The sequence below is a fragment of the Haliaeetus albicilla genome, chromosome 2, assembly GCF_947461875.1.
Source record: "Haliaeetus albicilla chromosome 2, bHalAlb1.1, whole genome shotgun sequence".
Taxonomy (NCBI): Eukaryota; Metazoa; Chordata; class Aves; order Accipitriformes; family Accipitridae; genus Haliaeetus; species Haliaeetus albicilla.
The window spans coordinates 39,883,114-39,896,383 of NC_091484.1; the positions used below are offsets into that span (position 1 = coordinate 39,883,114).

Here is a 13,270-nt window from a genome sequence, read left to right on the forward strand (position 1 = left end):
CAAATGCAACTTCATGGTTTCAGAAAAAGTTGATACTATTTAATTTTTTTTTTCCAGGCTACTCCTCTTAATCAAGCTTGATTAAGGCACTGTTAACTTTAGATAGAAAACCTCAGATGAGCTTGTATAGTCAAATTTCCCACATTCAGGCCAAGTAAGATTGGGTGGGTGGAAATGCAGATCTGGGGAATTTGTCCAAATGTTCTAAGCCCCTATTAGTATCTGGTCTAAATGTTTTGAAGCATGGGTTTAATTTTGCTGCATTCTACAGCATAATTCCATTAAATGAATGCTTTTCTCTTAGTATACATTGACAGATTTAGTGAACTAGGTTCTTTCCATCCGAGATGTATGAAAAGGTAAGAATTTAAAACAGTGGCAAAAGACCTGTCTACATAAAATATAACAGCCTTGTTGTCAACCATAATAGTCATCTGAAGGCTGTCGGGATGATCAAATTGTACAGGAGCTGGCACTGATGCAGCGTACACACTACAGAGAATGAGCGTTACCCGTATTCAAAACTTTGTCTAGGGTAAACACGTGTTTAAAATGCAGGTGCTATAGTAAGATATCCAAATCCAGCACCTGGAAGAGAAGATCATAAGCTGTTACTCATAAAATGGACAGTGGCAGAATTATCTGCAGGATGCTATTTAAAGTCTCATTCTGAAACCTTGGAAGTCAGTTGGAGTTTCTCCAGCTTTGCTCTGGCCATAACTGTGTGCATGTTTCAAAGTCAACCTTGGCATATTTAAAAAGTGACTAACATACCTGAGATAGCGTAGACTTGTTTGATAATTTTGATATTACCTGAAAAAACAAAACAAAACAAAAAGTAGCAAATATGTGCATCTGCACAATATTGGCTTCCAAGAGCATACAAACATCTAAACCAAAACATTTATGTTGATACAAAAAAAGAATCTCATGATAAAACAACTGTATTAAATTAAATGGTGACATAGCACTGAACTAAGGACACTCCTTGGAAACAGATGCTGTGAGGAAAAAAAAATTGTTTTATTTTTATTAAAAAGATAGTTGCTGCAAAAATAACATTTTACTTTAATAAAAGTTGGGTCAAGGCTCCAGATCTGTGAATAAATGTAGATAGGTGAATGTATGCCTGGTGGGTTTCAGTGCTGGTTTGATGGAATCCCATGCAGGAACAGTGCTCTGCTTTGGCCCTACCTCTTTGTAGCTTTAGCTCCTGTGCCAGCCTAGTCCTTACATGTAGATGATCTAGCTGTAGTATCTTTGGGGAATTTTCAAAGGCAGTGATGGGACTGAAGCAAGTAGAACCAATATAATCCTGAAGGAGATTCGTGCCTAACAGCTATCCAAGGCCATGACATTTTCCCTTTTTTGGTTAAACAGAAAGAAAAACAAAAGAAAAGGAAGAAGAAAAAATCATGCAAGTTTAATGTGTAACTATTTCTAATAAAATCCACTGGAACTGCTGAATAATATTTGTTATGAACATTCTGTTGTTTATTTGAATGTCAATGCGTTGACCATGGGCAAGTCTCTGATAGCCTACATGTTGTATTTATAGGCAAATTTTAGTTTGCCAGGTAGAATTTTCAGAAGTGATTTTCAGCTTTCCTAAAGACACATATCAAAATAAAAAGTGCTTAACACACATTGATTTTAAATTCATAGCATCAGTTTATTTTTTCCAAACTCAGGCAGAAGAAGTTAAGGCTTTCTGGAAGTCATTGGGACTTCCTGGTTTGTGATAAAAGTCTTCAGAACTGCTAAATACATGAATTTTAGGTACAAATTTTTAAAAAATAGTTGTGGGGTTTTTTTTCTTTTTTTTTTTCTTCTCCACAAGTCTTTCAAGTTAACCTGAAAATCGTTTTGTAGTTGCTCATAAAAGTGAGGGTTAGTAGTGGTATAATATACAAATATACAATATTTAAGTTTGTGTAAGCAGAAATCATGCACCACAACAGCCAAGCCAGTAGCAGGTGTATCAATAAATTTAGCAAAAACACTCTAATAACTGCCAAACAGATCAACTGCAATAATTAGGCTATGTAAATAAAATAACTGCTGTGTTCCTCCTGAGTTAGATAAAGTGCTAGACGATATTGGCAGAAGACGAGATCTCAGATGCTGAAATCTCCCAGCTTGTGCTGTAATCTATGCCAATTGAACAAACACTATTTCCTTCAAGATTCAGGAGAACAGGAAACTGGAAATATACTAAAATGTTAAAGTCAGAATTCGGAAGTAGTAATGGCCAACTTTGCACATATGTTTAACAAGATTAATTTAGAAGAGTGCCCGGAATTTTGGGGCATCAGTCTGCTTGGCTTTTAGGCACAGGTGTGGTATGAATATTAAATAACAGCCTTAATTAAAACTCCAAGCCAATCCCAAACATTAGCAGCTTCACAAAAAAAGATCTTAATAAGTATGAATTTGCCTGCTGAAGGCTTTAGAAGTGACTTGTCATTTGTAGTTTGTAATGCAGGTGAAGATTGCTTCTCACTTTTTTTTTTCCTCCTGAGCCCACGTGTCAATCCTGATTGTACCTCTCGAAAACAGAGAAAGAAATTGTTATATGGATGTCTCCTAGATGTCCTGGTGGCATTTCCCACAGCCCTACTGGGGTCTTTCAGCGGGGCTGGGCTTTCAGCTCTGTGACCTGGTGGTAGCACCGTTGCCTGGCTGCAGGACCATTCCACTGCCCATCAACCAAGCACCCACAGCGCCCATCCATCCTCCTCTGCTCTCAGTGTTACCCTTGCTGGTCGCTGCAGCAGGCAGAAACTGGCTGCGGAGGGAGTGGGGTTAGTGCAGCACTTTCTTGCCTTATGACCTTACCAAGAGAAAGGTAAAGGGATTTTTGAAGGCAGGTTGCTTTCTGCAGGGAGGGGAAGGAGTGTCCTTGGGAGGAAGGGTAGCAGAAGAGAAGGATAGGTATGAAAAGGGAGCATGTGACATGAGAAACTACTCATCAGACTTATTCTATTTCTCAAACTGGTCCCTTTAACCCACTAGGGACAATTTCAGTCTGGATAAATTGATTTTTTTTTATAAACTCTGCACCTACAAACTATCTTTTCCATAGCACAGAACCCACAGTAAAAGAGTGTGGCAATTGCTTCTTTATTAATACACTGCAGCCATATTTATTGCCTGTAACTTTGAATGCCATATCTTGCACATATAAAACAGGGGTCTGGACTTTATGGCTTGGTAGTTGAAAGTTGGTAAAAGAAACTATAATTAATCTGTGGCCAGGGAGAATTCTCAAGAGTTTTGCTTTTAAACCTCCTCCAGCAACATCCCCCTCTCTCTCCCTGCAAAAATACCATTCTCAAAGAGAAAAGGAAAGATGAATATGAACATTGATAAAGTCAGTCAAAGGGCAGTAAATTTAAAGACCTCACCATGAACATAGCTTTATCTCTGTAAAAATGTAGTATCAGAATAAATAACTATGAGGTGCTGTCCTAGTTTCTGATCTGCTAAAACCTTTTATTTAAGGCAACACACTGGTTTAACCTTCTATAAAATGTTTTTTTTTTTCTTATGCAAAAAAAAAGAGGATGCAAAATAGCTTTCATGCTAGTCTTTTTAAAAGAAGCACAACTCATAAGGGATAAGGGCTGATGAAAGAAAAAACACAGGTATTTCCCCTGCTATGCATTAGGAAAAAAACAAAAAGACTGGTGTTAGTATGAGTTATGTGAAATATTGTCAAAGAGTCTAACTCAATTTTTAATTTCAGCCCTTGTGTCTCTTTATGTCTTGTGAAACCAGCTATTAAATTTAATTTCACAAGACAAAACAATGACAGTTCATGTACCAAAAGCAGACTCATATCGAATTCTTCCATGTATGTAATCTCAAATCTATAATCTCGTAGTTGTTTAATATGTTAATATATAGAGCTTAAAAATTCAGTAATCTTTATATTACTTATTACAAGCACAAAAAGAACAATTCCCCGTCTGAAAACACTGGTGGTTTGCTGTCAAAATCCAGTGGTCTGAAGACTTTTCCAGGGTCAACAGACAGTAGTCTTTAATAGAAGAATCTCATCCAGGAATTGTGGCCAAACCAGGTAATTAGCTGTACAATAATTCAAAATGAATTCCAACGATAAAACCGTAAAAAGAGAAATATAGAGATGCAGCTAAATTTGGGGTTAATACATTAAATGTCCAGGTAAGTAAATTTGCATTTTGGGGCTTAAAAGAATGTTATCTGCTTTTACTGGCCTGATCCCTGTTGCCTTCATGGGAATTATGAACAAAAATAGAAACATAATTTCGCTGATTTGCTTGTAAGTCTGGGGTCCTAAAATATATGAATAATTCTTTGTATCTGAGGAGTCAAAAGGCTAAAATACGCTTTCAGGAAAGGATTTGAAATCAAACTAGAATATTAATGTTCTTAGTCAGCATTTGGAAACAGAAAAAACCTATTTAGAAGCATTGGCAGTGTGCAGAAAAAAAACCAAGACTGCATGCCATATGTTCCATTCTTTGCAAAATTACTGTATGGTAATGGAAAAGACACAAGTACATAACAAGGGATTATTGTACTGCTGAAAAGCTTAATACCTCACATGTGTTCAGGCCTCGGTTTTCCGTAATCAGGAAATTTTTCAATGAAATATCACAAATCCTTTAAATCACAAAGGACTCAATCACTCACAAAGAATTTTTCAGGTTAGATACAGTTGTTTTATATCTACATTTACTGAGAAATTTAGCCCTTCTTTTTCTTTTTTTTTTTTTTTTCTTTTTAAGACTTTCTATAGTTCATTGGCTTGTTGCTATATTTTCTCAGGTTCATTCTTATCTTTTTCCTTGCTTAATGGACAGATAAAGAAAATGTATTTTGTGGAAGCAGTTGCTTTCAGCATTCTCTGATCCTACTTACAGTAGAATATATTGAATTAGCAGCAAAAGTTGAACGGCAGATCTGTCACCGGTATTTTATCCTTGCTGACCAATAACTGTGAATTGCCATGAGCTCTGCAATCTTCTGTTAAGTCTTTATCCTACATCATTCCTATCTTTTGAATAAATTATTGTATCCTGTGCAGTTAGGACAAGTGTTCAATGACTGGCTGGTTGTGGTTAGCTTTGGATAAGTTTTTTGCAAATGAATACTTTCTTGCATTCAAATTTCTCACATGAGCTTTCATAGTTAGTATTAAAAGTTTAGTTTTCATATATTTCTTTAAAACCTGGTTGTTAATTTCACTGCATTCATTAGCAAAAGTTTTTAATTATACTTTGATTGTTTCATTAACAATATAGGATCTATTGCATTTTGTGTTAAAAAGATGTCACAGAAAGAAAACCTAACCTCTCTGTTACTTGCTCCAAATCAAGAACTGAATAAATGGTAAACATGGATTGTATAATTTGTCATTTTTACTTCTATATTCTTACCTCCCTCTCCCCCACCCCCAAAAAAGGAGAAGAAAATAGGATGCCAGACTGCTCTGAACGTACATTTTTCATAGCAAACTTGTGCCAATAAGAATTAGAAAATATTAAGGAAGACACTGTCAATAAGGTCAAAAGAAGACAGAAATGAGAAATTGTTAAAATAGACAATAGACCTGGCACTGACTGTAAATTGCTCTGGCAGGTTGGAATTTTGGAAAAGCTTGCAGGTTACTGCAGACAAAGGTTATAGTGGAGAAAAATTTTTAATATTCCTACAGTTTTATTACAGTCATGTAAAGATTTACATAATATTAATAGAAATTACAATGAATGCTAACAGCTTTCAAAGCAATAAAACTTACATGCTTAACTTCATGCAACTCTTAAGATTTCACACAGACTCATAAATATTTGCAGGACTGGCCCCATGGATTGATATCCAGTTAGACTCCTCAACATGAGGCTGTAGATACTGTGGAAGAGTTGCTTTTAAGTTTGTATTGTCAGCTTTATCTTTAAATGAAACGTCATACTACTTTTAATGTATATATGTGTCTCTGACTTCAGAGAGGCTCTTGAAAAGAGGAATACAATTAAGTGGATCTTAAAAAATATTCTCCCAATGAATTTTATTACCTGCCGATTGGTTATTTCCAAGCATCCCCAATGTTACACAGCTGTTTTGCTAGCACTCAGAGGCCAAATCAGTGGGATGAGTGTTAATAAGAAGTGACTCACTGAGGACAGTGACATATTTGTGTAGAATTTTTAAGAAAGTCCGGCTTTGTCTGGCTTTCAGGGTAAACCTTAAAAAGAAGAAGGCAGGGACAGGCATAATCTGTTTCCTTATTTTAAAATCTGTTTGGTTTTTTTTGCTTGTTTGTTTGTTTGTTTGTTTTTTCCCCAGAAACATTTCCTCTAAATAATGAATATTTTGCTTTTTGGGTGGCAACTTGATCAGTAGATTAACCTCTAGCCAACTATCCCAGAAGGAAAAAAGTGAAAATTGAGCACACAGCTGGCCCCTAGACATATTCAGATTTAAAACTTTGGGGAAGACAGCAGATGTAGAGTAACTGTGAAAGCAATTCGCATGATTTCACCTCAGGGCAAGAAGCCATGTCCTGGCATGTGAAGATATCAGCAGAAGTCTAAGCATATAACCTTATTAAGTAAGAAAGCCATCATAATTTCCTTCCCCTGAGATGCAATTTGTGTTTTCTATATACTCATAACACAGAAAAGCTAGGCACATAGCTTTTTGGAGCTTTTGGCAGCTTTGTCACTCAAGAAGTTCTGCATAGGTTAGAAACTAAGACAACATGGACACTCAATAAGTGAATAAAATTGCTTCAATTTTCAAAGTACCATGATATAAACCAAAACCCAGTGTCAGAGAGATGCAATATAAATTTTGCTGAAGGAATGAACATAGTTTGATTATCAATGGAGCCTGTCCCTGAACACTTATTATATATACAGTACTGTACTGTATATACAATATATATGTATATACTGTATCTATATATTTGTTTCTACAATCATGTTTTTATTTATTACAGCATTGAAAAAGTGATATATATGTCTTAGATAGGAACTACATTTTCAGCAGAACTCAAGTTACACTTATGTAGGCAGGTTCTGTAGCTCTGGTTTTACTGAGTGAAGGTATAGATGATTAAAAAGAAAAACATGCTGGTATATTTGTTTTTATATCAGTAGAATCTTAGACTGTATTTGTACATAAATAATTTTTGTTTTTCATTTTTATATGCTTTCATATCTCTGAGCAGAGGGGTGGGTCTAGATGATCTTCGGAGGTCCCTTCCAACCTCAGCTATTCTACTATTCTACAGTGTTTAAAGAAGTTGCACTAAAAAATGTTACCAGCTCAATAAAATTGAGAATACATATTTGGATCCATGTAGAATGCCTACTTGATACACAAGTTGTGCTCATTATAGACAGTTTGCTCAAAAACTACATCATATTTAATTTAATACATTTCAGCATGTATCCTGAGGTTATAATGACTCTGCAAGTGATATAGCAACTTTTCCATATAAGCCAGTCTGATATGCTCATTACAGCTCAAAGTAGCCTGCCTTCAGAACTAGTGTTCTTATAGAAGAAATTGTGGTAAGTATTATAATATCCTTCATAAATTAGTCTGACTTTACACATAATAATAAAATGATAAGTTACTGTAAGAATGCTTCTAAATTTAAGGCCACTATCTGGTCATTGCTATATCAATGCAAAATAAAAGCAATTATAAAAAAAAAAATCCAACCTCTAAATTCATACCATTTTAAGGTTAAGATGTATCAGGATTAATTTTATTTTCCATGTTTTCCAATAGAGACAAATATTTAATATTAATATTGTAAAAGTTACATTATTATGTTTTCTAAGGCACAGTGAAATATATTGGAAAAAGTTATTATTTAGCATCCCTGTGTAATTAAAATAGAAATATGGTTAGATTCCAAAGCAATACTGTCTGAAAGCCAAGAGCTTTTCCTGGCTAAAATTCTGTTTGACACAGTGTTTTATGCCCTCCTCATACCACAGTCTAAAGACATCAATAAGCTGCTTTGCCAGCCTGGATTTTTTTTTTTTTTTTAACATGTAACCCTCTGGTTAAGCTTTATAATCTGATGCAGAATGCAATAATTCCAGGAAGTGAAATGAATGAGAATGAAGACTGTTCAAAAGCTAAAATTAGAAGTAAAATTTTGTCACTTATTTAAGCATTTTTATTCTAGTTACAATGAAAGTAGTTTGTATTTATCAAGAAAGTGCTAAGGTTAATTGTGAAAATCCTAATTACATACGTGCATTGAATAGTTTTGTTATAAATAATGTATAACAAATAATCATAATTCCTGTCTCTTAACCCATTCACAAAAGTAAAAGAGTGACCACAGAGGTAGGAATTTTGGGATAGGTCACATATATGTATCATATTCCCAGACAAAACTAAATGGGTTATTTTCCTCTCCTCCCCTTTGGCCTCTTCCACACCTTGTGGGATTCACAGCCAATTGTCTATTTGTTTCAGGTGTAAAATGGAAAAGACTTGTAAAAGCACAAGAATTAATGAAAAAAAATGGAAAAGATGACATAATTGCATCAATAAGTTGTGGTGGGATGAATCTTCTAACTCGAAAGTAACCACAAATCAGAAGAATAAACTATTAGAGAGACAAAACCAGACAGTATAGGTGGCTGTGTGTTGTTGTTTTCAAAAATATTAGAATGACTGAAGGCTACAGAAATGAAATAGGAGCATACCGGCAAAAAAAAAAAATAATTCTTCAGGTAAAGATTCTAGGAAAGAAAATGAAAAGGCCACCAAGCCTCAAAGAGAAAAAGCATACCAGTCTGTCCTTTTTGAATTACGTGTTTCCTTATTGCATTATTTCTCAGCAGTGTACGATATATTAGAAACATGATAGTGAGATGATTATCTTGAGGGGTACTGGGTGAACTGATGGCTCGGAGGCACCACACATCATGCTCACCCATGACTGCAAGTAAACAAGCTTTATGAGTTAGCAGACAACAAAAAGGAGTGAAACCTGGCTCTCACTATAGCTCCAGGTCAGCCCCGCTCCCACGCTGAGTGAAGCAGGTAATTGCCAGGTTGAGGGAGTGGAGGAAGGACTGACAGTAACACTGCACAGGGAAGAGGATATTGCAGCAGAGTTAATTGTCTGAAACTAGCAACCACCTTAAATAGCTAGACATCCACCAAAACATGCTTACTGTAATGAATTGAGGTAGGAGACCTGTGAAATATCTTGCAGAGAGCTCGATGACAGAGCTTGTTCCCAAACTGCTTCTCAGTCATTTAAAATCAGAAATTAAGTGTAAACAGGTGAAGGACCTGCTGGTTTTTTGCCAGTGGTCATGCCCTTCTACAGCTGCACAATCCTGTCATTTGTTCCATAGAAACACAGAAGTTGAGCTGTGTAAGTGACGTGTATGAGTACTGCCTTGTTCAGCAACAGGGTAATTTATTTTGGGAAGATGGAGAGGGAGAGAGAGAGAAGAAGGAAAAAAAAATCCAGATGATTCCAGAAGCAAGAATGAAAAATCTGAGTAGCTTGTAAAATGTGAAAGAGCACTAAGCAATGTTTCACAGCAGCACTGACTGCAGAGTAGTCCATGAACAGAGGCAAGTAAGAGACCTACTCCAGTGAATGCATTAGGAGTCATTTCTCAAAGTTAATTATATGTTCACAGTTTTTAAAGTATTTTAGTTTTTGATAGTATGAGGAGTACCTTCATTCCTATACTGTAATTGCTGAGAAGATGAGAAGTTTGCAGACTCCATCTTGGATCAAAAGAGGTATAAATTAGAAATGGAAATAACAGGAATAATTTGTGTGTGTGTGTGTGTGTGTATGTAGGGGGTTTTTTGTTCGTTTGTTTGTTTTGGTTTTTTTTTCAGAATAATCGTGCAGATAAAGTATTGGCCTTCTGTTGCTTTAGGTGATTTATTCACTTCTATATTCCACCTGTTGTAATAATTCTTGTATAGAAACATGAAAATTGCCATTGACTAGTCTGTTGTTTTGCAGAATTTATACCTACTGTGCCACAGACAATAAAGACCAGTGAGTTACACCTGCATTAATAATATATGATCTTCTGCCAGACAACTTATTGACAAAGGGGGGTGCTTAACTGCATGTAAGTTTGTTTGAAAATGACAAGTTTTCCTCAAAGTTACCCAACCCCACTCTAAAGTCAAAGTAGGGCTTTTTAAACTTTTGTCCTGGTTTCGGCTGGAATAAAGTTAATATTCTTCTTAGTATCTGTGTTTTGGATTTAGGATGGGGATAATGTTGATAACACACTGATGTTTTAGTTGTGGCTAAGTACTGTTTATACTAAGTCAAGGATTTTTCGGCTTCTCATTCCCAGCCAGCAAGAAGGCTAGAGGGGCACAAGAAGTTGGGAGGGAACACAGGCAGGACAGCTGACCCAAACTGGCCAATGGGGTATTCCATACCATGTGACATCATGTCCAATATATAAACTGGGGGGACTTGGCCAGGGGGCACTGCGGCTCGGGGGTTGGCTGGGCATTGGCCAGCAGGTGGTGAGCAATTGTATTGAGCATCACTTATTTTGTGTATTCTATTATTGTTATTATTATTATCATTATTGTTATGATTATCCCTTCCTTTTCTAGCCTATTAAAGTGTCTTTATCTCAACCCTTGAGGTCCCCCCCCCCCCCCCCCCCCCCGATTCTCTCTCCCATCCCACTGGGCAGGGGGATTGAGTGAGTGGATGCATGGTGCTTAATTGCTGCTGTGGTTAAACCACGAAACTTTCTAAATTAAGCCACTTCTTTCTATACAGCTGCTGGGTAATGTGGCAAAACCCTCTTCTCGATTAGAAAGGTAGTTGGAAGTATTCGGGAAATCTATGGAAATTATTTATTATGAAAAATATTTTGCAACCTGTGATTGTCCTGCAGTGTCCAGGATGAGCTATGATCTAGGCTGGGGTGGAGGAATTATGACTAAGTGTAGCAGTGTAATAAGAAATTAATTTTTTCGATGCGTAGCTTTTATTATAAGCATATAGGTAATGCCCAAGAAATAGGATTTTCTTGGCTCTGAATGTTAAACACATCAATAAGTAATTATGTGACTGAAGTTTCTATCAGGTTTTCTTATCTTACAATACTTGCAAAAATTAAAAGCAACTATTTCTAAAAAAATCCCATGCTTATTTTTTCCTTACTACCTATAGAATTGCAGATAGGATAACTTTGATTTGTTTCTTTAAAGCAAAATACTATTTATTATGCAGACAATAAAGATGCATTAAAAAAACCCAGAAATGTCATGCTATTTCCATTGCTGATTCACAATAGATAATCAAATATGTAACAGATAAAATTCCTTCTGAGTTATTACTATGTCAGAAAGCAGCATTCATAAATTCAACAGACCTATAGCACAATATCTTGAAAAAGCATGACTAAAGAGGCAAGAATGCATGTATGTCAAATACATAAACTACTAGCTGAAAAAGAGACAGTGGCTAGGCAGACTTTCAGCTGACTTTTGTGCTTGCCTTCAAAATATTTTTTGCTATCCTTTTTTCTGCTTACAGGAGCAATACCACCAGTTGGCACAAAGAAAGATAAAAGTCTAAAAATAAACCAATTAAAAAAAAAAGGTGGAGTTACACATATGCTCTTATAATACTTGTTTAATGCTTAGCTGGAATGAACCAGAATACTCAGCATATTTTAGATTAGAATTTGTGGACGTATTTCTTCCCAAGCTGGGCCCTCTGATTTATGCTCCAGAGCTTAGAACTGTTTTCACCTTTAAGAACAATTGGTTTGGCCAGTTGTCAGGTTTCCCAGCAGTAAATGAGGAGCATCCCTTGTAATTTGTTTGGTATTGCTAATAGCAACCTGAGCTTTATTATATTAACCCCCTCCCCAACTCAATCATTAAAATTTAATAAATTCTAAACACCAGCCTCTCTAAAGGACAAGAATTAAGCCCCATTTTGTCAGACAATGCCTTTCTGGGGAAAAAAAATTCTTTGTTTTTATTGCTTCTTGGTTGTCTTTTAAAATTTATTTGTCTATTTATTTATTTTATTACCAAGGAGCCTGGCTAAGCTGCAGTAAGACTCAATGTTCTCAACTGGAGGAAGGACCTACCACTTTTCTTGTGCAATCTTTGTCATTATGTTTCATTTACACTGCGGATGCACTGAAGGAAGCAGTCCTTCCTCCTGCTTCAGAGACTCAATGTTTTCATTTTAAAGAGAGCAGCTTCTCCTCCTTTGGGGGGAGGGGGAAGGGAAGCTCTCGTAAGAGGCAGAAACTACTTTTAAGGCTACAAAAGGAAAAGTAGATTCTTATTAATTATGAGTCCTGTCTACAAACACAGACTTTTGAATCTTCAGGAATATAATCTTTTCTTTTTCAAAATGACACATATTGATGGAGCTCTAGTGAGTCAAAGACTGTGTCTGCATGGGCCTTATCTTCCTTTGGGACTTCATTACAGCTTGAGGGATGGCATAGGTGTCAAGGAGGCCTCTTGTTCTTTGTATCAGTCTGGCTGTAACCAGCCTTTGGGGTTTTTTTGATGAATAACGATGTCTACACTGTAGACACTTCTGTGTGGACACATGAAATAATCAGAAACAATAAACTGTTACCAAGCCCACAAAGATATTGTGCAAATATTTACCTATTCTGAGTTTCTCATAGGATAATTCAATTATGAACATCTGCTACTGCTCTCTAAATATATAAAATAGCACATATTCTATGGCTGATGGATAGCAAAATAATTTCCAGTTTCTTTCAGATAATTGTATACTATTTTGTAAGAACCTTCTTATGAGTGCTTAGCTTTATCAAATCAATATGTGACTGTCTCACTGCCTGCTATACATGCAACCTGTAACATATAGTGCAAAATTATATAGGTGCGTGAGGCGGGTGTCAAAATCTGTGTCACTTAGGAAACTTTTGCATGGCTATGACATCATAGTCACAGACCGTCATGGTTTAACCCCAGCCAGCAACTAAGCATCACACAGCCGCTCACTCACTTCCCCTGCCCCCCAGTTGGATGGGGGAGAGAATAGGAAGGAAAAAACAGTAAACTCAGTGGGATGAGATAAGAACAGTTTAAAAGAACAGAAAGGAAGAAATTAATAATGATAATAATTCAATAATAAAATGACAATAATAACAATAAAAGGATTGGAATATACAAAACAAGTGATGCACAATGCAGTGGCTCACCACTCGCCAACTGATGCACAGTCAGTTCCCGAGCAGCG

General features: G+C 36.1%; 1 protein-coding gene across 7 annotated transcripts in view; it reads right to left on the bottom strand.

Annotated features, from left to right (window-relative positions):
* The window catches only part of KCNH8 (potassium voltage-gated channel subfamily H member 8), a 207,173-nt gene that overhangs the window by 24,667 nt on the left and 169,236 nt on the right, over window positions 1–13,270 (bottom strand). For all 7 annotated transcript variants that reach the window (XM_069772019.1, XM_069772010.1, XM_069771991.1 and 4 more), the window contains one exon: window positions 775–813. In XM_069772019.1, the coding sequence (XP_069628120.1) occupies window positions 775–813 (39 nt within the window). The remainder of the gene's footprint in view (window positions 1–774; window positions 814–13,270) is intronic.